Below are 26,711 nucleotides of genomic sequence, written 5' to 3' on the forward strand. Positions count from 1 at the left end.
TATGTTGCATCACCCTAGCTCGGTCGAGCTTCCACCAATGACAAACGGGCGCTAACTCACTCCCGCTCTAGCTTCAACTACTCCCAAACGCACCACACACAACCGTCAAAATGACCCAGTCCAAGGCCGACAAGATCAACGAGGTCCAGCAGAACCTCCCCCTCCCCGAGCAGCCCCCCGTTGCCTCCGACTGGCAGTCCGCGGACGCCCGCAACGTCAACGTCGGCTCCGGTGGTGATGCCGAGCGCAAGATCGGCACCGAGACCGCCGCCACCTCTGGCCTGAGAGAACCTGCTTCCAAGGCCGCCGAGGACCTCAGCAGCGTTGGTCGCCAGGGTGTCGAGGGCTTGAACGGTCCCCCCAAGGACGCCGCTGCCCGGTAAATTGGATGTTTTATGGATGGGAAGCGAACTTGTATTATAGGCAGGCACAACGGAAAGCACGGGAAAGCATGACATGAGTTAATGATATGCCCTTGAAGGCTTTTCAATCTTCGTATGAATTTCCAAATATGCGCAAACTCGTACACCAGGTGAAGACAAGTATGGACAAATGTCATGTGTTATAAACGTGTGCCGACCACTTCCGTTTTGTCTAAAAGTTGATCTGCCGTCGCTGAAGAGGTGTTTATCATACTCAATTCAACTGCGACAGCTGGGGAAATTTGCTTCTCTTCGACTTCTGGCATGCTGTCTGTGGATAGATGCTTACCCAAATGGATAGCGCCGACCTTTCGATGAAGAGAAAATGAGCAGAGGTTCAGTTTCTGATATCGAGCAAGGATGCTGCAGGGAGCTTCTGTTTGTAAGCCCAGCGCAGATTCCGCTTGAGCTGTTCCATTGGACAGGTGGGCAGGAAAATTGACTCTTAGAACAACATTCTTTGGGTTGATTCATCACTTGAATTCTCCAGTGCCTTGGTCAAGATGAAAGCTTTCTCTGGGAGATCAGCTTCAAGCAGGGCTTTCAGGCAGGTGGTGTGCCTAATTTCCTGAAAGACTGTCTGCTCCTTCCCGTCCGTATGCACAGAATTTGGGACCGTTGTACTGGGATAAGCCTCGAAGGTCTGTTTGTCTGCTGATAGGCCTAATCCTCAGAATGTGTCTTCACGATCACAGGAAAGTTAGCCAACAGCCTACACAACAACCCACACGAAAGAGTTCTTTCCTATCTTTGTTGCCCAGTCGACTGAATTTTCAATCCTAAGGCGAGGTAAAGGGCAGTAAGGACCATCTCTGCCCCCAGATAACCTGGCCCCCTGTGACGAACCTGCCTTCCTTCTTTGCCTGATTATCACCTCGACCACCCAGTCTCCTTCCCATACCCCTCGTCGACCTTCCTTCCGTCCTGAATTTCTCTGGCTTCCTGCCCCTCAGACTTTTTAAGCGAGGGTTCCCTCTGCCTTTCGAATCCTTCTTCTTCATCCCACCTCTACCATCTGTCTCTCGTCTTCTTCCCACACCCACACTTCCATCACAACAAACAAACATCATCACATCAGCCTACGCGCTTCGCGCAAGTATTTTTCGCGAAAGACATTACAGACGCACCACTCGTTTACCTACTCTCTACTTGCCCCAAGACCTTTTCTCGGACAAGTAGCTAAGGCAGGCAACCAACTCTCCCTCATCCCTCGCCATACACCACTCTTTTCTCGCAACAAGAACACCAACGAACCTTGGGAAAACCCCAAAGCTTTACAACATCTTCTGGTAAGCACATGTCCACCGCGGTAACACTCGCTCCTTCCGCTTTCCGGCGTTATCACAACGGCCATATTCGAGGCCTGGGCTTTTCGTCTTGTCCCTCTTCTCAGTTTCCCTTCTCTTCATCTCAAGATCGTCAAAATAACTCTAGGCCTTGGAACCACACCAGATAACCTCGACCATCATCACCACAGATCATCGCTGCACCGCAGTGTAATAAGGAAACAGTACGACTTCCCTGCTCGACAACCACTTGACTGTTGCGAACATGGGTGCTTGGGGTGACGCCAATGAGCGTCGTGCCGATAGAATGCCGAAGTTGCGTGTGCAAGTTGCCGACTCTCAGAGTCAGGCTCAGGCCATCGATCAGCAGGCTATCGTGAAGGAAGCAATGATGGTAAGCTACCTCTCATTGCCTCTTGTTGGTGGACGTGACTAATTTCCAGCAGAGTGATCTTGGTCTCGCACGAGTCGAGGATCTTCCTCTTGACAACACTCACCATGAGCGTCACATCCCCCAGCGTGCTCGTCGCGCCCCTGTCATCCACGAGACTTCGGAGGCTCTCAACGGTTACCTAGGTTCGTCGACAAGAACGTTTTGAGAGGTGATTCTATCTAACTCAGCTTTTAGCCATGGCAAAGGACGGCCTCGATGACGACGAGGCCATGGGTGTCCGAGGTCTGAATGACCTCGGCGGTCCCTGTGTATACCGGCCTTCTGCCGGTCCTGCCCGCGACTTCACGGAGACTCGTCGTCCAAAGTGAGTTGTTGCGTCTACTCGAACCTAACATAACTGACATCTTGCAGCCAGGAGATGTTCCGGAGCATGAAAGTCAGCAGCAATGGAATTCTGCTTCCTCCTGGTGCGGAGATCCGCGTCTTCCAACCCACCAACGCCAATCCTCAGGGCGAGGTTCACGTCATTCATCCCATGAGAGGCCCCTCGAGAGCAGCTGCTCCCCAAGCTGCAATTGCCCCTGTTGTCCAGGCTACCCAGGCTTCTGTCAAGACCGAGGAGAACAGCTCCCAGAAGTCCAGCAAGGCTCTTCCCCCTCACCTGATGAGGAAGAGAACTACTGAGATCTCGTCTCCAGCTGGCCCCGCTCCCAAGGTCCAGAAGATTCAGACTGAGTCTCCGGCCCCCATTAAGGCCCAAGAGACCCAGACTTCGGGCAACGATGCTGCGTCAGGCATGACGGATGGCCCCTCCAAGGATTCTGTCAATCAAACTCAGCCGGTTGTCGCCAAGTTGATTGTGTCCGAGGACCAAGCAACTCATGATTGTCGACGTTGGTCTGCAGCTTGCAGTGCTGCCATCGGAGGCCAATGGAAGGATGCCATCGTCGAGCTGAAGCTTGAAAACGAAAACCATCCCGATGGTCAAGCGCTCTTCGTGATTATCTTCCAGGAGGTTCCATTCAAGCGCCACAGTCACAACCTCAAGGGTCACAAACTTGCCTTCCACAAGGGAATTCAGTGCATTGTCACGTTCGGCTCATCCGGCTCTACCATACGCTACAATCTCAAGTTCGGGTCTGAAGATGACGCAAAGAATTTCCTTTCGATGGCGGAGATGCTTCAGCAAGTTATTGAGTACGTCCAGAATGTGTCGTCGATCTGCGGAGAGGCTTCCAAGATAGCGTCGAAGTCGGAGGCTTCTTCTGCTCCCATTTCTCAGGAGGCTGCTTCGTCTTCATCTGAGGGCGTCGCGCAAGAGATGGCCGCTGCCGGACCCAAGGCTGTCACACAGGAGACTGACCTCATTATCCCCGAGGTCGAAGTCAGTCAGACTCTAGACAAGATGACTGGAATGGAGGACGCCTTCGGAAAGCTGTCGCTTGATAAGGTCAAGGTCTCGTCGATGTACAACACCGACCGTTCGGATACGACGACTCGCCTTCAGTACACCGCCCAGGAACTTTTCGACCAACGCGGTTCTGCTGAAGCGCCTCCTGGCATTCGTGATGTGCAGATCCCTTTACGCCAGGAGCTCAACGTCCGGATGCCTTCACGTCCGCAGCAGGGTCAACAGAGGGCTGCTACCCCTAGCCCTCAGGTCACTCGCAACACCACCACCTTCTTGCAGGATTGGATCGCTGGAGGTTCGGCCTCGCAGGCTAAAACCGAGTCTTCCCAGCGGGTTGCCTCGAAGAAAGATGTTTCGACTGATCTCGATACTTCTCTGACTTCCAATCTCATTGATATCGAGGCCGAGGGCGAAGCTGAGACGGCCCCGGCCCAGACCATGTCTTCTGACGACACCATCAAAGGCACGGCCATTGTCAAGACCGAGGTCGAAGAGTCTTCCCGCGATGGAACCACTGTGGTTGGAGAATCCTTTGTCTCTTGGGAGACGGCCAAGTCTGAGCACACGGCAGAGTCTGCGGTCGTGGTCGACAAGCTAGCGCCTGCCAGCTATTATCAGGAGAAGACTGCCCAGGCCACTGACACCTCTGCTCAAAACACCCCAGTCGCCATTCCTGCCTCGGCTTCGAACCAGGCTCCCATCGATCGCAAGGCATCTGTTTCTGACGCGACTGATCAGTCCGCCCAGACTACTCCCGCCGTGTCTGCTGCGATGGGGCCCAACCCCTTGTTCGCTCCTAGCGCCCAGCATTTCCAGGCTCCCAGCGTTCTTGGCATGCCGCCTGCACTTGTCAGTCCCCAAATGTCCCACCCTATGGGAGCCCAGCCGATGGCATACCATCCGCAGATGTTGCAAATGCTTCCTGGCTGGCAGCATCTCCCTCCTCCGCCTCCCGGCAAGGTACACGCAGTTAGCGTTACTTGGCACGTCAGTTCAGAGGAGTCTCCCGCTGGAGAGCAACCGTCCATGTACAACACCACTACGCAGGTCAATACCCATGGCCATGGTCCTGCCTTTTCACCTGCAGCTCAGCCATTCCAGCCTTGCCAGAAGAACCAGGCCTCCTCCACCGGCCCTCGGATCCGTCGCGGCCTCGAGAGTTCTATGTTCGCTACTGGCTGGTCCGGTGCCAAGTACGCCGGAAGCTTCACTGGAGGCACAAACTTTCAGTAATCGTAGCGTCTGGGGGAGGTAGTGGCGGCTTGCATAGGTTTGTTTTGGGCAGAGAACAGGAATGGGGGGAGTAATTTCGGAACGAGAGCTAAGCGACAAACTTCGTCAAATTCAGTAAAGGCTCTTGACGCAATGAGAACAACATGAGGAAGGATTGATAATGATGGCAGCGACAGCGAGGCACAATTAGCATAGCTGATACACAGTCAAATCCCTCCAAAAAGGTATTAAGCGAATGAGCAGCTTACTTCATGTAAAAATCTGATGTGATTTGCAGATGACTTGAGCATCAGGATGCCTCCGTCTCACAGAGTGATGCTTCCCTGCCTGAGAGTAAGCTGTGAGATGGTCCGCATCATGCCCGTGCCGTACAGCAAGTAGATCAGTCTGCCCACAAAGTAATCTAAGCCATCTAGTCCGGCGATAGCTGTGAAACATAATCCCACCCGCGCGACATCCATCATCAACGGTCTAGGGAAAGCATATGTTTGTAGGGTATTCATCACTCGTGAATCCATTCGTCATCTTCCCGGCTGACGACAATCTCATCAACTTTCTTCATCCTGAAATCCACTATCTCCCTCCCATTAACTAAGTCGTTCTCCCGCGCCCTCTTGTCTGCCTCATCTTCATCTTTTGCGATTCCAGCTTTCACGTGTCGCTTGATCAACCTCCGCCTCGCCACGTCGAAATCCACATCCACGAACCACAGCTCATCCATCAACCCCGCCGCCAGGTTCCACGGCTCCTTGTCCAGCGAGAGGTAGTTCCCTTCGAACACGACGATGCGGTGCGTGGTCAGGATCGCAATGTCGTTCTCCTTGGGGTCCTTGACGGCGTGGTCGAAGCTGGGGGCGTAGATGGGATCCGAGTCGGCGCGGAGGGGGGTGCGGAGGGCCTTGACGAGGGCGTGGAAGGCGGGGCCGTCGAAGGTGAAGGCCGCGCCGCGGCGTGCGTGCGCGTTGACCGGGTCCGGCATCGCGGAGAGCTGGGCGCGGGTGAGGTGGTAGCCGTCCATGGGCACGAAGGCGGCCGGCGGGTCTTCCGTCCGCGAGGGGTCGAGGGAGACGGCGCGGGCGTTGAGGCGGGTCGATACGATCTGAGAGAGCGTCGTCTTGCCCGAGCCCGGGATCCCGGATACGCCGATCACTGTTTTGAGTTGTCAGCTTTGCCGTGCCGTTGGATCGTACGTGGGGTACTGGGAGCTTGGACGGGAGCGGGAAAGCTTCACGATGCTCGCGTGATGAGCTCCAAGGAGACGTATGCGGGACTTACGCAGGCGCTGGTCGGCCGGGGTCTTTTCGAATTTGGCCCAGGCCTTGTCGACGAGCCTTTCTACCTGTTCTTCCATCTTGTTTTCTTTTTGCAGTATGATTACTGTGAGAAACGAGCAGACAAGTCCAAGAGATGTCGTCAAGAGAGGCGTTGGGAGCTATCAAGCTACCTTACCTACAACGCCCCGCCAGGTGCAACGGCCCCCACTGCGACAAACCCCGCCATGCGGCTTGATGTCATTTTTGGGGACGGGCTTCGGCAGGACTTGCTGCGGCGGGATTTTTTCGTTTTACGGATACACGGATGGTGTAAATTTTGGGCGTGGGGGGTAATTGCATAAGCGGTCCAGTGCCGGCTTATAACGGGTTGCGCGGAGGATACCTCATTCTACCACAGTTCGGCGACCAGAACGTCTTATTCTTGCGATCCGTAATATCGAATTCGTCCGGCTGGAACTTCAGAGTCATCGAAACATTTCGGCAAATAGAAGAGACGAAATCAGGATATACCCGTTGAGGCAAAGGAGCTACGCGGCAGCCGTATACGAATACTCAAACCCGGGTCGGCGATCTCGGCGTGCTTTCCAAACCAGACCGACTCGCAGCACCAGAAAAGGAAAAAGAAACATGTCGGACGACGAAGGAGGCCTGTTCTGCATCGCCATCGACTCCGACGAGGAGACCAAGGCGAAGCCCAGGGACCAGCAGACCGAGGAGGAGTTCCAGCAGCTCAGGAGGACGTACAGGGTCAAGGAGCAGAACGGAGAGGTGAGTCGCAAAGAAAAGATTACTCCTTCATCCTGTCGCAATTATATCACGATTACCTTATGCGTTACGAATATTTTGGTGCGTGTGAGTGCCTAGGCATCTCACCCACCACCGGAACCTCGGAAAGGCTCCATGTATCCGGGCCTTGGCCAGACGCCGACCGGAGCAAAAAACCCCTCTCTGCCCTTTCTCCACCTCACCGACATCCGGAAAACCCCCCCTCCCCGCCCCTTGCATGGGTGAGAGTGAATGAGAGAAACTGTGCTGACCGTGGGTAAAAAACCAAAGATTTGGCAAACTGTTGAATTGCCCTTGAAACCAGACCAGGCGACCAAGCCGGTTCTTCAAGAAGTCCTGCACGCGGTCGAGGAGCTGTACTTCCTGCGGCGGTTCGACGAGGCGGCGGCGTTCGCGAGGCGGGTCCTGGACGGGAGCGAGGCGGCGCTGGACCGGGACACGAGGGAGATGCTGGGCCGGTATGAGGAGAAGTGCCGGGGTCGGATGGGGAACTGAGATATCCGTGTCGCGAAATTGCATGAGGCGTCCAGATTCCCTTGGGCGATGAGGGATTTCGGGCGTGGCTTGGGGAATTCAAGTTTTTCAGGGTCAAACTTTGCTGATGTGTTGAGGATGCATAGATTTGTGTGTGTGAAATGGTGTGGGAGATGTCTATTATTCTAAAAACACTCTAATCTTCTAGCCCAGTGGCTTAAAAAGACGATGCTTCGGCGCAGAAAACCCCCGGATGCTCTATCATGTAGGGGTATTTGCCTGAACTCCAGTAGTAAAAATGATTTGTACACGTTGAGATGCTCAAATGAGCCCTCACACTTCCCTCCTGTTCTACTCTCCGTAAAGTCATAACTCTTAACGCCGTCTAGCCTTTTTGTTTTCCCTGTCCGTAAAAAAAGTGCAATCCGCTTTTTGTTGTGAAATCGACGTGTGGCTCGCTCGCTGCAAACGCAAGATATCTCGTCGCGAAAGATGACATTCGGCGGACCGGAACATCCGCCCGCGTCATCTTTGTTGGGCGCTTACATGGCAGCACGGATGCCGCGCTCACGCTCGCGCTCCTCGGCGAAGACCATCCTGCTCATGGCGAGCACTCTCTCGAAGCCCTCCTTGCCCTTGACGGCGTTCTCGCGGAAGCGGACAACGGCGGAGTCCTCGATCTTGTTCTTGATACGCTGCCAGCCGCCGCAGAGCGCGGTGATCTGTGCGTCCTGGACGAACTCGGTCTTCTGGGCCGAAATGGGCTTGTAGATAACCGTCTCCTGGACGTTGACGATGTTGGCGTACGACATGTTCTGAGAGACCATGGTGACCGTCTTGGTCTTGGGGTCGACGTAGGACGTCTCGAGGCTGTAGGAGAGACCCTCGCCGAAGAAGGGCTTGAGGAATTCGGGCGGCGACTGCTTGGTGCTGATGAGGCGTTCGGTGCGGAGGATGCCCGTGGCCGGGTCGACGTTGCGGGAGAGGGTGTCGACGGCGAGGACGTGCGATGACTTATCGTTCCACGGGCAGTACTTGCGCCAGTTGGCGGTTGAGACCTCCTCCCAGGAGTAGTTGAACGTTACTGCGTTGGAAAAGACCTTCATTTTTGCGGGTGTGGTTGGTGGTGATGGAGAAGAGCTCGTGTGGATGTTTCCTGGAAACTTTTTTTTTCTGGGCTCCTCCTCTCGTCTATCGGGGATATCGTGTGCGGGTCGTTAGATTCGTAAGAGATAGTGGCAGCGAAAAGCTCGAAAGAGTCGAGAGCAAGCTGCGGTTGTTTTGTTTTTTGGTGTTTTTGTTATTTGTTGTCGGGCGAAGCGACAGTGATGAGTCAAAGGGCTCTAGAGTGATTAATGCAAGTCGTCCTTGATAAGGATGGGAAGGATGGGATCTTGTTGATAATAAAGGGAGGGAAAAATGCTGGACGGGCTATGAACCTTGCACTTGGGAAAGCTCTCGGTAGGTCGGTGGGTGGTGGGTGGAGCGGGTGTCGTGTGCGGGTTTTTTAGGAAGGACATTTGGCCAATCATGTGCGTGGCAAAAATAAAAGTGGACGGCGCGACCGGCGAACGCAAGGTTTCACGCGCTGGGCGGTGCGCTGGGATGAGAGGAAATTTCTCGCTGCCTCTGTGCCTCTGGCCCTCTGCGCTCTGCGTCGCAGCGGTTGGTGAGGTGGGCATGGCCCCCTCCTTTCCAGCGGTCCTTAACCCCGGAGAAGGAATGGGAATTCGGGGTGGCGCGTGCGAGCGAGACCATTGACTTGCAGGCTTTACGCAGTAGAGGACCCGTCAGGCAGCTGAAGGGAGCATGCTGTTTGGACCGGCTAGGGGCCCTTCGACCTCGCCTATCTCTCCCGATCGGGTATGGCGCGCATTGGGAACGATGAAAAAAATCGGAACGGGCTGGCCGCGGTGAACTCTGCTCTTGCCAGCATGTGATTGGCCTTTGGGTGGAGATTTCGCACAGCTTGAGAAGCACCACACAATAAGAAAAAAAAAAAAAAGAGCTGGCCGGACTTAGGAGCGTTTTTTTTTTTTTTTGCTAGGGGACCGAGCGTCCACCTCGCCGATTCAAGCCCAGCCTGGCAGCGCCGCGCCCGCTCCCGCGCCCTCCTCAAACATCAGAGACACCGCTAATAAGCAGCTACGGATACATTTCAGCAATGTGAAAACCATTGCCAAGAATCTGCCAATGTTTTTTTTTGCTGCATCATTACCACCGACAGCGGTCAAACACCGTTGATGCGAACCCCTCTCGACCGCTACCAAACCCGAGGTCACCGGCGGGTGAAGAGCCGACACGGATGTGTCACTCCAACGTAAGTCTGTTCTCTGTGATTCTGGACGCCGCTGATCGGACCCTTGGGACATGCGGTGGAGTGGAGACATGGGTTTGGGGAGGCGGATACGTATCCGTCAGCCGCCTCTAGCCAACCGTGAACGGCGAAGCCAGACCGTATCGGCCCTGGTGGCGACATATGTGGTCACGGGGGCCTCGATCGGCCCCGTCATTGCCGTTAGGAGTCGGAATTGACGTTTGCTTGACATTGTCCATTGTGCCGTTGACGCTTTCTTTCAGCCTCAAGGTGGTACACCCAAAAATCCGGGGAGATCGTTGCTCTCTGTGGCTCATTACCGGCTTGATGCCCGGATGGGGACCCACGGGTGGCTTGTCCTCATCTCCCGGGGCCCGATCGGTTCCCCTTCCGGGTGTCGTGTGACATCACTGAATCAATGTGTGAACCCGAGGCGATGAACAACCTATGATGCTCGATCGATTTGGGGGATGACCCGGTCCGAACATAGACCCGGCCCGTTAATTACGGCGATCCGCACCGCGTCGGCACGGCATCATTTCCCGGGATGGGGCCGTGATGGTGCAGCCGACAGATTCACCCTTCCCATGGTTCAGACATGTTGCGTAGTTGACAGGTTTGGCATGTCATAACATCTGCAGCGTCCTGCCCGCTATGGCCTGCTGCTGCACATGAGCGGCCTACAGAATACGACCGTGACACAGCGTCTCCGACTGTCATGTTACGTTTCTGATGCTGGGCGGTTGGCCTCGACAGTATATAAGTCAATGCAGTGCAGCGTGCACACTTGGCAGGGTGAGAACAGTCTTGGTTGGATTGCTTGGATTTTTGTTGTATCTGAATGATAGTTTCGGTTGAGTAGAAGGGAAACCCATGACGACATCCATCCTGGACTGGTTTTATCCAGCCTAATAATCCTCTCCTCGGCTGATTACCTCCTTCACGTTTGGCCTCAGCAGGATGGTCTGCGAAATTCGTCAGTCTTGAATCATAGGGAGGCGGGACAGATATACGTACGTGCTCGAACTGAGCAGTGTATGAACCCTTCTTGTCGCATAAGGGCGGGTAAGCCTCGACAATGCCACTGGATACAAGGTTGTTCAGCTGTTGAAGTTAGCATTACCCAATATCACAGACATATGGAGAAACCTACGCCCAGCAGGTACTTGTCTTGTCCCAGACGATCCAGGTAACGCCGGCAGAAGGGAAGGGTGCCGAAGTTCTTGTTGATGACGTTCAGAAGCCTCTTCGCCGAGTCCAGACGCAGAGAGGCGTGACCCTCGCCACGCTTGGCGTAGTGAGAAACCTCCATGTCTTCCCTGACGTATCCGTTACCGGTGCTTCCGAATGTCTCGACGGCAAAGACGTCGCCCTCCTCCATCTTGGTCGTGTCGTTGCTCTTGACGATGGGCACGCTCTTGGTGCCGTGAATGCTCCAGCGCTCGATCGTGTGGCCGTTGAGGTTGCGGATCGACTTGACGGGATATGTTACACCGTCGATCTCGCACTCGTAGCTCTCCATGACCTCCTGGATAACACCACCGACGTCGCCGACACGCACGTCGATGCCGGCCTCCTTGATACCGGCGTTGGTCGCGGCCTTGACGGCCTCCAGCAGAGGGTTGTACTTCTCCTCAAACGCCATGGTGAAGGCGCTGTCGACGATACGTCCGTTGACGTGCACACCGAAATCGACCTTCATCACGTCGCCCTGCTGCAGCACCACCTTGTTGCCGGCGTTGGGGGTGTAGTGCGCGGCGCAGTCGTTCAGACTCAGACCGCACGGGAAACCCATGCCGCCCTTGATGGCGTCGCCCTCCTCCAGGCCCGGGTGGCCCGTCAGCGCACGCACACCGTCCTCGATGCCCTCGGCGATCTCGGTTAGCGTCTGGCCGGGCTTGATGTTCTTCTGGGCCCACTGGCGGACCTGGCGGTGGATCTCGGCAGCCTCGCGGTAGTCTGTCAGGAAATCGTTGTTCAGGTTGTCAAGATGGCGCTTCTCCTCGTTTGTGGTGCGGTAGAGGTTCTCATCGCGGTACTCCTCCTCCTGGCCCTTGGGGTAGTTCTTTTGAGGGTACAACGACGACATGAGCACGCGGGGCGGGTCGGACTGCGCGGTCGGGTTCTTCTTCTTCTTCTTGGGCTTTCTCTTCTTCTTCTTCTTGGCCGCACCGCCGGCGGCGGGGGCGGCTACCTCGTCGCCCTCCTCATCCGAGTCGTCGCTGTCGCGGTCGGCCCCGTTTCCCTCGGCGGGGGTCGCTGCCTTGCCGTTCGTCGTCGCGGGCTCTCCCACTAGAAGCGGTCCATTAGCATCAGAGTGACAGGTGTGCGGGCGTGCGGTTCGGTATCGTGCGTACCGGCCAGCTTCTTCAAAGCTTCGGTGGGAACTTGGGCAGCCATCTTGGCATACTAGATTTCGCGGGTTGTGGTTGAAGATGGTGGTGGGAGCGACAGATTTTGAACCCCACCTGGTAAACGCAAAGGCGCGGGGTAAGCCCCCGTAAGTCGCTAACCGGGGCGGTGCTTCTTATGCAATGTCCAATCCCCGTTTCGCACCCGGTAAAACGTCTTTCGCCCCTATTAACGGAGTCTGAGGTGCTGTCGAGACTCGCGCGAGTAGGGTCGCTTGGTTTTGGCCAGCCCACAAAACCGACGATGTTTTCCTGTCAGTCTGAAAATTCGGGGCCAAGACGAAGCCAAGTCTGCGGCCAAGCGACCCCCTTAGGCGCTTAGCTTGGACAACTGAAGACTAACGGCAAGGTTCCAGAGCATATTACTCGTGCTGCGACTGGACTGCGGAGTTGCACGCGGCACGAGTTGGTTCAAGTCGGCTAAGTTTGCTTCTCTTACATGTCCCAACGTCATTTGATCCCCTATTTTTAGGCTCGACTCGCCTCGTCTTGCCTTACAAGTGTATCGACCAGGAACATGCAACTTTAGCTACTTCACTCCTGCATGGAACCATAATTCGTTGCCTCCAATGATTTTTTCTGGATTTCTTTTGGGTGCATGCCGCATTCCCCACGATCCCAACCAGGCGTGTAAGAGAAGCCAACGACATGTTGGCGAACGCTAAAAACAACCCTTGAGACGACAAATCTCAAACATACGGGGTTATCAAAAAGGCCTCATACTGTGCATTGTTTCTGATAACCCTGCGTATTCCTTAGAGGAGTGCGGTGTTCTGGTTCTTGAGATACGGCTCGAAGTTGGATGCACCTAGCGCCAGCCTCATCACAGTCTGCGGCGACATCAAGGGTCGAGCATTCGTAGACGTTGCTTGTGACCCTCTCGCTCGTAACGACGAGGGCCAAGGCGTCGGTCCCAGTTGCTGCAGATTGTAAGCTGCTTACCGGAGCAGCGGAGCTCTTGCACTTGCAACTGTTGTGAATGCAGGCGGTTGATCAGAAATGCTGCGTTGCAACTGCTGCGACTAGGAAAACATTGGCCACAGGAGTTGAGAAGTAAAGAGATAGATGTTGCCTGTTGCTAAGAGAAATGAGTTAGTTGGCAGGAGATCGACTCTCCTTGAACCAATGTCTCAGATTGATACTGAAACTATCTTTTCAAAGCCATCGACCTTGCCTTATTATTTGATGTTAGAAATCAGCTACTGATTATCTACATCAGCGGAAAATAAGATCCAATGGGAACACTAAAAGCTCACCAGTAATGCTCCCTGCTTGTGTCAAGTGACTTCAGTGTCGTTTCGTAAGACAAACTGCGGTGCAACATCCGATCAAGCTAAGGGAATAAGGTATGTCATTCTGATAGACACAGGCCGACCAGCCCTTCCAGTAACTTGAAGCGGGTGGTCTCAGCATAAATCTGACGAGCAAAACGGTATTCGTACAGACTGCGAATGCCCCATGGCCAACTCCGGATTCGCAAGTTTCTACCCATGATACGCAAGGCTTCCAAGGGGTCTTTAAGATCCAATGTGAATTGTGTTATCTTGAAAGCCAAGGTAGCTTTCTCGATGCGGCAAGTGCGGCTTGTCTCGTTGCTGCTAGAGACAACGCCATCTTGACAAGCCAGGTAAGGTACCTTAGTTACTGCCGCTCCAGCGAAAACGGAACACAACGTACAATTTGAGGCAGACAGGCAGGACAGGCGCCTCCCCAAAAGAGTCATTGGAATCCTGGAAAGAATCCTTAAAAACGACTTGGAAGGAGTTAGTCAGGCCGCACTCAACCTCGTGACTGTCACTGCAACTAGCTAATAGTCTGGTTCACCGTTTTACCTTCCTCGATTTCTCTGTTGCTTTGCTCGAGATTGTGATAAGCCAGCAACGTTCTTTCAGATTTCTCGGAACCGCTGAAGGATTGGGGAGACCCAATTCAGCCGCGACTGTCTTCTGGGTGATCTTTGGCTTCTTTCATCCAATAGCTGACGGGCCTTGACTCTTCATCGACACCTCTACATACCTAACTCAAGCAACTGTCGACAAAACTACTTCGGAGAACAATTTTCATCCTTGCCTAGAAATCTTGTCCAAGCAAACGAGGGTTTGGGATCAGCTACGTACGAGGACGACTTCTTTGCACCAGCACACATTCCCAAATACAATCGGACAGACGCCCTGTAGGCTGGAATCTAGCGACGGCGTGCAATCGTCCTTCATCACCAATAGCATAAGCCTTTTTTATTGGTCAAGAAGGGCACCAAAGGTCTCCTACGGCAAGATAACAAGGCAAGGATCTCTCTTGGATACGATTTGGATGTAGTTGTCGTGGCAACCGCTGACAGGTCAAAACCAGGACCGACACAATGAACAACGAAACGACTGAGACGATACAGTGCCTATGTTGCACAAAGCAGAGAAGCAGGTCACAGTTCTAGGAGCTCCCCTGTGGCCACAGACTATGCCGTACCTGCATCGTCATTTATCTTCGACATCCTCTTCATAGTTGGCCCTTCAACAAACCTGACTGCGTTCAGTGTAATGGCACGTTTCCTGACGTATGGGCTTGTATTTTCCTCGAGCCCGACGAGTGGATACAATATCGCGATCTTGTAGAGGAACAAATCGACCTCTTGGCTGGGACACTCCTTTACTGTTACCGCGCGAAGTGTAAACAATACATTTCGCATCGCAAGCGACGATTTGACATTGCCACGTGCAGTTGCGGACATCGAACGTGCCTCGCGTGCGGCAACAAGGCTCACCCCGCAGAGACATGCATGAAAGCAGAGAGCAGACGCAGCAGAGAGGCCCCAGAAGAAGAGCGGGCAAGGAAGGCCAAAGAGGCGGAGGATGATCGCCAGTGTCTATTGGCAATCGCTCGCATGGGTGGCAAACGGTGCCCGTATTGCAAGACTGCCACCTACATACTTAGTGAATGCACATACCTGTTGTGAGAACCCCCTTGAACAACATTAGTAGTAGTTGTTCCGCAACTGACGTATGAGAAACAGGTGCCAGTATTGCGAAGAGGAGGTCGACTGGGACGAAGCTCTGCCCATCGAGCTTTGAACATGCCTTATAGGCACACCCTGTACTTGAAACAAGCAGCCCTCTCCGGAGTAAACGCTTGAAAGCAATGGCTTCAATTTTGGAGTTGGAATCACCAATGTGTAACTTGAACAGGTGCTTTGCGGCAAGTTACCTAGCAGCATGTTGGAGGCAACCTCATCTGGGAGTCACTCTTTATGTTTACATCGGTCTTGGAATCATGCGTAGCATGACCGTCAGTATCATTGTTCACATAGAAGAGGAATGAGGCCAAGTATGGCAAGGGTCAGACTCTAGTCGTTTTCAGCGGATAATACTAGCGTCGTGTCGAGAAAGAATGATATTGTTCGGTACACCTGGCCTTCAGTTACATCCATGCATGTGCATAATCCCTACTTAACAACCCTCGACAGTCAATGTTTGAAACCGCAAGGCAAATGTTTAAGTGAAACATCGACTTTGTGGCCTTTTTAGTTCGTGACAATAACAAGATGGACGATTCGTCTGCCAACGCGAGCTTACCCGAGATCATGAGAATGCCTGATGAAGGAAAGACACATATAATTCGGTAGAAGTACCAGTAAGACAAGAACTAAAGTAAATCCAGAATGACCGGCCATATCCACTGACCATCCAAACCCCGAATCCCAAACGCCCCTGTATGCAAATATCCTGCGCAGCCTAGAACCTCAAAGAGTCGCAACGTTCACGATGTGCGCTTACTGGGGGCACTGGTCGCCCTTCTGGATGAAGAAGCCGTTGGTGGCGTCGGCGGTGAAGGTGACGTTGATGTCGACGTCGGCATCGGCGTCGTTGGCGATGCTGAAGCGGAAGCTCATGACGGGCTCGCAGACGAAGCTGTTGATGGTGACCTCGGTGTCCTCGACGACGCGGTCGTTCTCGACCTTGAGGGGCGCGAAGGAGCCTACGAGGGCGCCGGTGGCGGCGTTGTGGACGTCGAGGCGGGAGAAGTCGGCGCCGCCGAGGTCGACGGGGAAGCCGGCGCCGAAGCTGCCGATCAGGGAGCAGGGCCCCGCGGCGAAGGGGGCGACGTCGAAGGTCAGGGTCTTGGTGGCGACGACGCCGCTGGCCAGGTCCGCGACGCCGAAGTTGGGGTCGGAGGCACCGATGCGCGGGCACGGGGCCTGGCGGGCGACGCGGGCGGCGCGGGCGGAGACGGAGGCCGCGGTGGAGGAGCCGGCGGCGAGGGCGGCGACGAGGATGTTGGTGAGCTGCATTTTGAGGGTGGTTTTGTGGTTTGGAAATGTGATAGTTTGGAGGTCGAGTGTGAGACTGAGAGTCTTGCTATTGGAAGTTAAGGAGTTTTGTTGAAGCTGTTGATGCTGATGATGAGAGTGAGATATGTTCCAAAGACGAGGAAACCTTCGCAACTTTATAGAACTTTCCTTTCCTTGCGTTCGATGAAAGCCTTCTTCAACTTCCATCATGACATTGCTAGTTTGAAGGATGATGCCCAGCTGAGCTGGGAGCAGCACCGCCCATCACCTCTCCGCCGAATGAAGCATCCTCAATCGAGAGACATCATGACAGAGCCCGTCCCAAGTCGTCGAGCAAGACAACGTGACAAAACTCATAAGCCGAACCCCAGCCTCAAGACGGAGAATAGCAGTAGCTAAACGTCAACTGCGGGCTTCCCGGCGTGGTAGCTCCCCGCATGCATGGCCTAGTGTAGTACCCAAGATAGGAGGCAGAAGGGCACGAAACCCCAGCCTTACAAGATCTGAGGTTCTTTTCGGTATGTTCTGGAAAACCTCCGCAGCATCCTTTCCCCTCCTCATCGGCTCCAGCTCCGAGCTACGAACGCCCGTCAGCGCCATCCCAGCTTGGCAGAGCTGCTCCGCCCTACTGCCGCCAGCAAGCCGGCTTCCTGCTGAGCTCGCCAAGCTGGAAGCTCCAATCCGTCCTTCGAAGCCGCGGCGGAACAACCGCGAAAAAGCCCGGGTATCTCGAGAAGAAAAGCCGCGCTGACGCGCTTAGTCGAACGCTAACGGCGGTTCCATCATATACCGCGTCCGCAGCAGCAAGCAGCCTTCTTTCTTTTCCCCGGACTCTAAAATTAAGCATGGCTGACGATCGGGCGCAGCCACCTAGGTGGGTGGATGGTTTGGTCCCAGAGGAAGGGAACGTGACAGCTTTCGGAGAAAAATGCTAGGCATGTCAGATTTGAACGCACCGCGACTGCGACGGCATCGTTGGACTCTGTCTCTGCTGCCATCAGCAAATAAGCATCGCTTACCAAGATCAGAGCACGATGAAGGTTACGGCCCGATTGGACGAACCACCACACACACGTGCGGGGCGCAGCACCAGCGAAGATGTCGACGCTTTCGGAATCCTTCAGACTTTTGTGCGGGATAACACGTATTCCTGCTTCCGCCGTGGTGGAGGAGGATCCGAGCTGATCATGGTCGGGCCGTTCTTGTTGTTTGTTCGTGATCTTCCAGGCAATAAGGCTCAGAGAGCCTCGTCATGTTGTGAGACATACGCTCGATCAGCTGCGGGGGAGAAGGATTCGAAGATGGCGTTCGTATTTGCTCGGAGGATCTTACAGGTCGCCCAGGCCTGTCGAGGCCTCATCAACGATGATACGAAGCCTGACGGACGAGATATCTCTTCTTTCAGTGTCTTCCCGTTCGGTTCTCCGCTTATGTTGTGGGTGCCGCCTGTATCGTCCGTAAAAGTGCAACGATGGGTATCGTGGTTTTTGAGACCGACGATCCCCTTATCCGTCGCCCAAGAGAAATCCGTGACGTTGAATTCTTTCGTACTATTAACTGCCTCATTAGGCCATGTTTCGCGAGCTGCTGATGGCGTTAGGTGGAAGCCCTCGTCTCATTCTTGAGACGAACGGGGCACAAAGTTCGACGCGACACTTGGGTAGCCAACTCGGGCATAACCTTGTTCATCCTTGAGATGCGCGGCCACGGGATTCGGGAGGCACATAGTGACGCGGAGGACCCTGGCGTGCTGGGCATCATGAGGTCACACAGAGGAAGCCTTGCTTTGATTCCACATGGAAGGACTGATGGCTGACAAGCCGAGGCCTTCGACAGCCTCATGAAGGCTGGGTGGCAGATGTTGCTGAATGCTGTAGGTATCATTTGAAAAGACGGCTATGCTAAACTTAGCAACCAGAAAAATAAACACAGGAAAGGCAGTTGCCTATGTTAATCCTACTCGCCAGGCTGATACTTGGTTAAAGTGCCATAGCCTGCGAAAGCTCACCCCCAGTTGTCGCCAACTCGAATAACAGGCACAACAGACCCGTTGACAATGTGAAAGAAGCCCCTCCGCTCCTATGCTCGTTCTTGCTGGTCGCTCAGTCTGCTCATTTGGCTCGCCAAACTCAGGCCGGTGCCTTTTCTTTGCTCGAGCGCCCTCGACCACCTCTTGTTATCCTCGATGGGCTTTCCTGTGCCCGTCAAGCCCAGCACTTCCATCAACTCGGGTATCTCTGCGTGGTCTCGAGTGGACCGCATGCGATGACACCAGGTGACCTTCTTCTCTTCGGCCTCAAACGTGCCCTCATCGCCGCCCTCTCCGTCGATACCCTCTTGGCTGATGTCTTCCTTTTGCGAGTTTTGCAATGCCTTCTCCATCTGACGTTCGACGAAGGGCGTACCGACGGGGCTCATCAGCTCCACGGGCTCGAAGAGAAACTCCCCGCCAACTTGTCTGTGGTCACCGGACTTGGTGGCCAACCCAGCCTTCACCTGCTTCAGACCCTGAAAGACGCTCTCGGCGGCTGACTTCAGCATCGACTTGCGCATGTAAGCTGGCCGTTCGCCCAGGGCAAGAGTACGGGTCATGCCCAGTTTCTCGAACAGACGCCGCGTAGGGTCTGTGTAGACGGGGAAAGGGCATCCCGTCTCTTGGAGGTACATATCTATCAAGCCTGGGTTGCCGCAGCCTACCACGGCGATGAAGGTGCTCATGGGGAGGCCGAGCAGAGCATCCGGGGTGATAGATTCGGAAAGCGAGCGAAGAAATTCTTGACAGTTCTGTTTCACGAAGTCAGCTTCAGTCTGAAGACTACAGCAGGGACAGAGGCACACTTACGCCGCAGAAGAAGTGACGGACGAAGATGATGAGGACACGCCTCGCGACGTTGCGGCCCGTGTACAAGTCCTTGAACGGATGGCTCTTGCCATGCCTATCCAGCACCACATAGTTCTCGATCTTCTTAAGTGTCTCGGGGGTAGGAAGGTGGTTGTCGGTGGCAATTTCGCCCTCGAAGTCGGCCGGTTTCGAGTTGTCGATCTCGAGCGAGGTCCCGCGGGTCGTTGTCGATACTCTCGGTGACCTCGAGCATGTTGTCGTACCGGTAGTAGGCGGTTGGTCGGATGGTTTCTCATTTCCCTGGGCAGCAGCGGCGGTTAATGCCGGGGGAGGCGCGGATGTCCTCTTCTGATCGTCTGTCACAGCATGGCCGTTTGGTGGAGGTGCCCCAGTCATCTTCTCCGTGTTCGTCTCCGGACCCGGCTCCGTTGTCGAGGGTTCCTGTACGGATGCTGGTTTGGTTGTCTCCGTAAGATCGCTTGAAGGCTTGGCGTCGCCGTTGACTGGGGGAGGATTGGCGGTCGCGGCCGCAGCGGGAAGATCTGACGGCACAGCAGCCATCACGTCGCAATTGGGTGGGTTAAGTGGGATGAGGACTATGTTTGGGTAGGGTAATGTGGTCTTGGTCGACGAGAAACGGCGTAGATTCGATTAAATATGGCCAGCGCGTTGTGAAGGTTCAAAAAATTTGGGCAGTCGAGAGAAGAGACGAAAGGTGGTCTGAAGGAGGCGCAGCAGCTGTCACTGCCAGGATTGCTCTCGTAATGAATTGTAGATGCGAATGGATTGGGGGGAAGGGGATGCCGAGAAGCAAAAGAAGGAAAGAAAGAATTGAATCAAGTTCTTAGGTAGCTTGGGCTCCCTCTGCCGAGAAAGATGGCCAGGTTCCCTGCGCGTGGCCCCCCCGATAGCGATAAATTAGTGGTAGGTCGACGACGGTAGTGACACGCTTGTCGCGCGCGGCTTGCCAGTTGGTTGGCGACTGCAGGGGTTGGAATGGGGAGACTCAGGAGTCCGAAGCACCGGTGTCGTAAGTGCGGTCGATGATCAAGGGTCGAGAGAGGGGTTGTTGTCTGCCAACGCCACCGCCGACGAGCTGAGCTGGAGATGAAGCTGGCGGCTCACCGTTGACGATAATTTGAGAAAATCATGGGAAATTGGGAAATTGCCAAGTGGTTTACAAACAGCCGTTGACCCTGACTCCCGCCAAGCCTTCAGCCATGTACCCAGATACGGGTATCCGTTCGTACTATTACGCGCCTTTCTCTTCAGGTGGTCGAGAGAGTTCTGGGGCTGGAGGCCACTGGCTTTAGCTTCCCCAGTGAAAGCAATTGTTTCATCCGCGTATGAGGTCATGGTGGAGGCCCAGGCGCATTTTGTGTCGTACCTTGTCAGGGTAGAGTCTCCAACCGTATTTGAGCCTCACTGAATAAAATGCAACGCAACATCAATAGCCTTCTTCAATTGCAAACTTCCAAAATCCAGACGACGTATCTCAAAATTTGGACGTCCATCCAAAAGAATCAAGCACTGACTGTTCTTGAAGATTGAGTGTCAGCCACATCCCATCCCATCTTGCACTAACACCAACAACACTAAGATCACGGTTGAAATTGTCTCGGGCAAAGCCTCTGACGTCGCCCCAGTCAGAATACGTACTGTGGAGCGGTACCTATTTTTACCCGTCGCCAGCCCCGATGGCCCCAGCCAGACACAGAAAGACACATTGAACGCTGGGTCCGGGGCTCTGGAACCTCCGACGAGCACCCTTTGCAGCTGCTGCGGACGGAGTAGCGGACCTGGAGGGGACGCCGGACTAATGTGTGAGGACTCAGGTCGCTAGGTGGAGCATGAAGCACTGTGACCTTCAATCTCCTGCGGCCTGGATTGGCTGGTCTCGTGGCCAAGCTCATACCGTTTGTGTCTGCTGCTGCTGCACCCTTGGCAGTGAGTATCCAGAGCAATGGCCGGCTTAATCAGACTTCGGCTCAACTCAAACTTAACATCAACCAACTCAAAGGTAGAGAGAGGTTGAGCACCCCGATGAGAGCGGCGGGCATCACAAGGTGACAAGGTCAACAGCCTCGTATCCGATTGAAAAATTCCCCTGGAAAAAGTCAAACATTGCGATGAACAAGACAAGCGCCATCAACATCCTACCAGCATCCGGTCATGGACCAAGCAAAAGACTCTCCGAAGGAAACGAACAACGAGTGGAGTCGATACAGCATCTTTGACGAGCTATCAGGCTTTCTCAGTACGCGGAGCATAACAAAAAATTACTCAGTCTCGCCAGCACGGCTGAGACATGGCGCCAGGCGCCAAACCACCGGCCAAAGCCAGCATGGAGCCCATAACGGAGCACACGCCGGAGCATACGCCGGAGCACACACCAGACCACATACCGGAGCACAAACTGGCGCTGCCACCGAAGGAGCATTGGACACAACCATTCCTTGAATATGCCATTTACATCATCTTCAACTTCATCCTCTTCGGTTACTTCGAACATAGAGCAGCCGAGGGGCGCACGCCCGAAGAGCGGCGTAATCACTTCCTCCGGCTCTACACGAAATACTTCCCAAGAAGAGAAGCCTTCGATCAGGCAGTTGAGGCGCGCGACCTACGGACTCAACACAAGTACTTGCAGAAAAGTATTTGGATTGAGTCGTTGCAAAATTCCTCCAACTCAAAGGGTCCGTGGTACTTGGAAAAAGCACTCAGGTTGAACGACGAGGCTCGGGATGTCGAGTTGAGCAAGAGCTTGATCCGAGCCAACAGGGGTCGGGATCTGCTCATGAGTCCGGAATATCTGGAGTTCTTGGAGTTCATGGACGGGGCCAAAGACGACTGGATTCGCCTCTATCTCAGCATTTCAGCCTTCGTGAAGAAAGTCTTCCGCTATACTGGACTCTTCATTCTGTGGGAAATCCTACGAGTTGTGGCGCGCATACTACGCGCTGCCGTTGCGCTGTTTCTGATATTGGTCTCATCATAACCAACGAATGACGTGGGCTGTAATCATTGGTTACTCGACGCGGAGTTTATACATTGTATGTGGACTATCGCCGTATACTCTCAAGGAGCACAAGCACAAAGTTTATTCATTAAAAGCTCACGCTACAAGTAGACTCGAGTTGCCAATTAAGCAAAATCTCTTCATCCCCTAACTGGTTTCAGAACTTGCCATGATTCATTCTAGTCACTGAAAGCAAACAGAATCGAAGACTGCGATCAATTCAAAGACAACAAGAGTCTGGGACAGCATCAGCGGCGCAGCTAAGCTTGAGCTGCGACAACTGCCCTCCTGACTCAACTCAACACAAGCTGTCAAACATGCAACCCTCAAGTCTAAGACCGATGGAACTGTTCCGGCGGAAAAAGATTCCGGGGTTTTTGCGAAAGTATCGGCACGCAATCACAAACGCAGGGACATCCCGTTGATCAATACCCCTCGATAGGCGCGCGCAGAGGCTCAACAACCTGCCTGCCCCTCACACTTTAAACTGGCTGCCCACCCATCGCTGGTAGCATGCCTTTCCGGCAGTCGTGTCGTGGGCACTCTTGGCAAGGGATCCCGCTTCTCTGAACGGCGATCGGTTCGGCCGTTTCCTGAGTTCGGCGAGCAGTAGTTGGGGGTGGACTGCGGGCCTGCCGGGCTCATCTTATTTTTTGGCTGACGGCAACGCCGATGATGCTAATTTATTGAGTGAACTTTGCCCTTGTTGAGAATCTGAAAGACAGCTAGTTTTTCAACACCAGTATTGATAGTATGACTTCTGCAGTTGTAAATTTAGGAGGCTACGATGATGTGTTTGTTCGACCAGCTCAAGGCGGAAGCAGACTCGGTGACGTATTTTCTGTATGGTCTGAAGAGGTTTTCGCAGTTCGCCTAACTTGTCCTCATGACTTTCTGCGCGGTCATTGCACTGAACTGCGTGCTAGCTGTTAAAAATAAATGACAGCAATACAAACAACAGCATATCAATGTCCGACAGTAGGTTGGATCCGCGGTAGCTTGTTGAGCATCGACTTTGATATCAACCACGGTGTTAACTTCGGCCTCAAGACGTCGTCTCGTAGCACAAGGGAATCAGTGTCACGAATGTCTGCCGGAAACAGAAGATTGGGAACCGAAAAAGTCTGTTTTTGATTCGAAAAAAAGTCCCGCCAAGCGCATGTTTATGATGAGGGTGACAATGCGCGTTCCAACGCCAACGCCAAAAGATGAGTTCTCGTTTGTTTGTCCTAGCCCAGTCGTACCTTCCCTAACCCATCCGACCAACGCCGCTCTCTCAAGCCGTTCCTTCGTTTTTTCCCCAGCCCTCAAATCCATTGGGGATAGCCCGCCCGATCGTTCCTCGTCGCAGCTGCTCCGGGCATTCCAGGCTGTAGCGGAATCACCTCCATCTCCACGGCGTCGACTTCCGCCTTTTGCGGCAGCATCTCGACCTCCCGTTGCATCTTGCGCTGCTCCTGCTCCTCCAAAAGCATCTTCTTGACCCTCCTCATCTTGACCCAAATATACACCGCGAGGGCGATTGTGAGAACGAATGTGGCGCCGAACACGACATTCTTGATGGTGTTGTTTTGTTGCTTCTCGACGAGGAGGACGCCGAGATAGACGAGAATGATTTGCTTCGGTAGCGTCAAGAATGTTGAGACGGCGAAATGCCAGAACTTGACGTCGCAGGTCGAGAATACTGCGGTCGAAAAGTGGGATGGGATGACGGAGAATCGAATGATGAAGACGATCTGATGACTCCGTTAAGATCCTGCGGGTTCACGAAACCAATGATGCGAGTGACATACCCAGAAGCCACCGTCACGGGTTAAGCGCGCAAGAGCGCCATAGTTGAGATTCGTTCTCTCCAACTTCTGAGCCTTCCGGCGCAGCGTGTACTTGAACGCAAACCAGGTTCCAACTATGGATGTTTTAGTGGTGTTCAGCTTTCGAGGCATGATCTTACTTACTCTCGCCGAGGAAAGTACCCGCGGCAACAATCGCGAAGCCAACCCATAGTCCGTACACCACACCGCACAGGAGAGCGACGATTTCGTGACCAAAGAGCGGAGGGAATGAAATGATGATCAAGATAGCGATCGGAATGAGAAATCCCGCGGGGATCTCCCGTACTTTTTCGGAGAACGGTCTCAGTTTCTGTGGTTGTACGCTGTCAATTCCCACACTCTCAATTCGTTTGCGCATATCCAACTCACTTCGACAACCTGGTCATGATGTAAACTGATGAAAATGGTGGCGACCAGAATTCCAATACCCAAAAGGTGAAAAGCTACAGAAATATCAGCAAATTGCTCCTATCGAGGTCGCGATGTCGTCGAGACATACGGATGTATTTCGGTGTCAGAAAGATCTTCTTCCAGTTCAACGGTCGGTACTCGGTATCCTTCTCTTCCTCCTCTTTTCTCTCGCCGTTTCTTCTAGCCATCTCGACGTCGGGCATGACACGCTTTCAACCGACGACTGTTTTGTTGATGGGGCGCAAATCTGAACACGGCACGGCGGACATGCAACATCTGCAGGAATGCGAGATCAGGTGCTGCGGCGGCGGCCCAACATGCATATTCATACAAATGATAAACAGGGGAGACGGTCGCATATTCGTGGTAGGGAGACGGCGGGATCTGAAATCAATGCGAAACCGGAAAGCGGAACGCACAGCCACCACAAGATCGGCCAAAAGAGGCAATAGTCGGTGCATATTATCGAGTCGCGGGCGACCAGAACACCTCGTCCGGGTTGGTCCCTGGACCGCGAACCCAACAGTCTTTCGACGCACGCATGCACGACCGACGGGAAAATCCCCCGCATCCCTCCCTGATTTGCTTTTTGGCGGGGAGGCCCAGAGAAAGAAGAGGGAGAGACGTCGGGGCCAGAGACAGGGGGCACGGCGGCTCCAGTTCTCTCTTTCGCGATGTGGTATTTCCAACGTCATGTTTTGTGTGAAGTGCCGTTTCGCGCACGGTAATGTATCACAATAGCACAGCCAGGTAATGGCCACGCAACGCCGCCTACCACTAGTATCGCCATTCGCACGTGGCAAGCCCGTTCCTGGGCGTTTCAAACCCGAGCCGATCTCGTCCACAAAGAAAAGAGAGCCTACGGAGACGATTAAAAGTCCCGACTAGACCCCCCGCCGATAACAGACTTCTGCTTGGCGTGGCGCCTTATTTTGATAGCCAAGAGTATATGTATTGAACGACTCGCTGAACGGCCTGGTTTGTTTAATCCCCTTGCTGGGCGAAGTTTTAAGCTTGCGACGTGCGCCCAATGAGTACGACTTGTCGGACACCACGACATACCCGAGATACCCGCCTATTTGGGTTGACGGACAGCTGGAACTATCTGTCCCTGCTGGGTGAGGTAGAGTTACGGTGCCGGAAACTTTCGAGGTCATGTTCCTCTATGCCTTTGCCAGGGCACTGATACAACTTGCAACAATACAACACCGGCTTGACTCCCGAACACCCCGCCGGCACCAATAAACCGAGACACAGAGCATGGCCATAGTCAGCGTTCTCAGCTCAGCGCAGAATCTGCTCCATTCCAGCCAGCTGAACAAGAGATAATTCAGCCAAGATGCAACGGCCAGATGAACTGCATCATTGAGCACATCGCCATGGCCCATGGGTTCCAGTCATCACCACATACTTTCCAAGGCCGCGTGTGCCCGAGCCTCATTGCGGCTGGGCTGCGGCCGTTCCCTTCTTAACCCTCGACCCAGCAGATCGTGCTAACGTGCAAGCAGAAACTCAGCTTGGTGATGTGTCCGCCCGCGGGGCGCGGGGGCGCCCTCCCCATTAACTCCCGACCTGCTTTGGCTGTCCCCGTGTGAGCTATGCAGAAATATGCTTACTGAAAGTCTAGAGCTGTGCTTCCAAAGCTACGTCAGGAAGCTTCGCCGCCATAGCTTCTTTTTGCTTTTTTGCTGGCGAACATGATGAAGTGATGCGTTGATGAAGTTGAAGATGGATCTGCGCGAACCGCGGACGTTCTACTCCGATCATGACTCTGATCCCGCCGACCACGAAAGAATGGTTTCACTGCTCTCTGCAACATCAAACATTTCACTTGCTGTTAGGTGGCTTCTTGCCATAGACATCTTTGGTGGTGACCCAAGCTCACCGTGTGAGCATCTGGGATGATGCTAGTATGCGCGTACTGCTCGTATTGCTCGGAACCTTGAGTTTGGAAAAACGATCCTGCCATATCGTTTGTTCATCATGCCAATCACCGTACAAAGTCTCTGGCCCATCTTACCACCGGTGGCTTCGAATGTGTCATCGAAGGATAGACAAGTTCGAAGGAGAACGAAGTATGCTAACATCAGTCGGATGCAAGTCCGATAATATGCATCACGTCATGTGTAGTGAACAGCATGCCAAGACATCCGAGCACTCGAAGTATGGGATCCGATCTGCAGCGGGCCGTTCTCCTTAGCGCGGGGCGGTTCTCGAACGTCATTCCGGCGGATGAACATTCATCTTGGCAGGGCAACTTGGATATTTCAGATGTGCAGATTCAATGCTGCGGATCGTCCGACTTATACTGCAATGC

General features: G+C 53.9%; 9 protein-coding genes across 9 annotated transcripts; 3 read left to right on the forward strand and 6 right to left on the reverse strand.

Annotated features, from left to right (window-relative positions):
- Positions 1-110: 110 nt before the first annotated feature.
- CkaCkLH20_00234 (uncharacterized protein) lies at positions 111-4,746 on the forward strand (the record flags this gene model as incomplete). Its single annotated transcript, XM_038882954.1, has 5 exons — positions 111-379; positions 1,934-2,102; positions 2,155-2,284; positions 2,337-2,466; positions 2,514-4,746. 5 exons carry the CDS (start codon positions 111-113, stop codon positions 4,744-4,746), a joined length of 2,931 nt encoding a protein of 976 aa, XP_038751659.1.
- Positions 4,747-5,248: 502 nt separating this feature from the next.
- CkaCkLH20_00235 (uncharacterized protein) lies at positions 5,249-6,097 on the reverse strand (the record flags this gene model as incomplete). Its single annotated transcript, XM_038882955.1, has 2 exons — positions 5,249-5,895; positions 6,022-6,097. 2 exons carry the CDS (start codon positions 6,095-6,097, stop codon positions 5,249-5,251), a joined length of 723 nt encoding a protein of 240 aa, XP_038751660.1.
- A 550-nt stretch (positions 6,098-6,647) lies between these two features.
- CkaCkLH20_00236 (uncharacterized protein) lies at positions 6,648-7,301 on the forward strand (the record flags this gene model as incomplete). Its single annotated transcript, XM_038882956.1, has 2 exons — positions 6,648-6,788; positions 7,116-7,301. The coding sequence occupies 2 exons, from the start codon at positions 6,648-6,650 to the stop codon at positions 7,299-7,301; spliced, it is 327 nt and encodes a 108-aa protein (XP_038751661.1).
- Positions 7,302-7,822: 521 nt separating this feature from the next.
- Positions 7,823-8,386, reverse strand: CkaCkLH20_00237 (mitochondrial protein sorting protein; the record flags this gene model as incomplete). The annotated part of the gene is made up of 1 exon (XM_038882957.1): positions 7,823-8,386. The coding sequence occupies one exon, from the start codon at positions 8,384-8,386 to the stop codon at positions 7,823-7,825; it is 564 nt and encodes a 187-aa protein (XP_038751662.1).
- A 2,119-nt stretch (positions 8,387-10,505) lies between these two features.
- On the reverse strand, positions 10,506-11,997 carry CkaCkLH20_00238 (uncharacterized protein; the record flags this gene model as incomplete). Its single annotated transcript, XM_038882958.1, has 4 exons — positions 10,506-10,562; positions 10,615-10,701; positions 10,751-11,889; positions 11,955-11,997. The coding sequence occupies 4 exons, from the start codon at positions 11,995-11,997 to the stop codon at positions 10,506-10,508; spliced, it is 1,326 nt and encodes a 441-aa protein (XP_038751663.1).
- A 3,774-nt stretch (positions 11,998-15,771) lies between these two features.
- CkaCkLH20_00239 (uncharacterized protein) lies at positions 15,772-16,290 on the reverse strand (the record flags this gene model as incomplete). The annotated part of the gene is made up of 1 exon (XM_038882959.1): positions 15,772-16,290. The coding sequence occupies one exon, from the start codon at positions 16,288-16,290 to the stop codon at positions 15,772-15,774; it is 519 nt and encodes a 172-aa protein (XP_038751664.1).
- Positions 16,291-18,369: 2,079 nt separating this feature from the next.
- Positions 18,370-19,693, reverse strand: CkaCkLH20_00240 (uncharacterized protein; the record flags this gene model as incomplete). The annotated part of the gene is made up of 2 exons (XM_038882960.1): positions 18,370-19,074; positions 19,133-19,693. The coding sequence occupies 2 exons, from the start codon at positions 19,691-19,693 to the stop codon at positions 18,370-18,372; spliced, it is 1,266 nt and encodes a 421-aa protein (XP_038751665.1).
- Positions 19,694-21,304: 1,611 nt separating this feature from the next.
- Positions 21,305-22,130, forward strand: CkaCkLH20_00241 (uncharacterized protein; the record flags this gene model as incomplete). The annotated part of the gene is made up of 2 exons (XM_038882961.1): positions 21,305-21,389; positions 21,451-22,130. The coding sequence occupies 2 exons, from the start codon at positions 21,305-21,307 to the stop codon at positions 22,128-22,130; spliced, it is 765 nt and encodes a 254-aa protein (XP_038751666.1).
- A 1,328-nt stretch (positions 22,131-23,458) lies between these two features.
- CkaCkLH20_00242 (uncharacterized protein) lies at positions 23,459-24,597 on the reverse strand (the record flags this gene model as incomplete). The annotated part of the gene is made up of 5 exons (XM_038882962.1): positions 23,459-23,887; positions 23,945-24,057; positions 24,107-24,293; positions 24,353-24,426; positions 24,483-24,597. The coding sequence occupies 5 exons, from the start codon at positions 24,595-24,597 to the stop codon at positions 23,459-23,461; spliced, it is 918 nt and encodes a 305-aa protein (XP_038751667.1).
- Positions 24,598-26,711: the final 2,114 nt, after the last annotated feature.

The sequence above is a fragment of the Colletotrichum karsti genome, assembly GCF_011947395.1.
Source record: "Colletotrichum karsti strain CkLH20 chromosome Unknown Scaffold1, whole genome shotgun sequence".
NCBI classification, from domain to species: Eukaryota; Fungi; Ascomycota; class Sordariomycetes; order Glomerellales; family Glomerellaceae; genus Colletotrichum; species Colletotrichum karsti.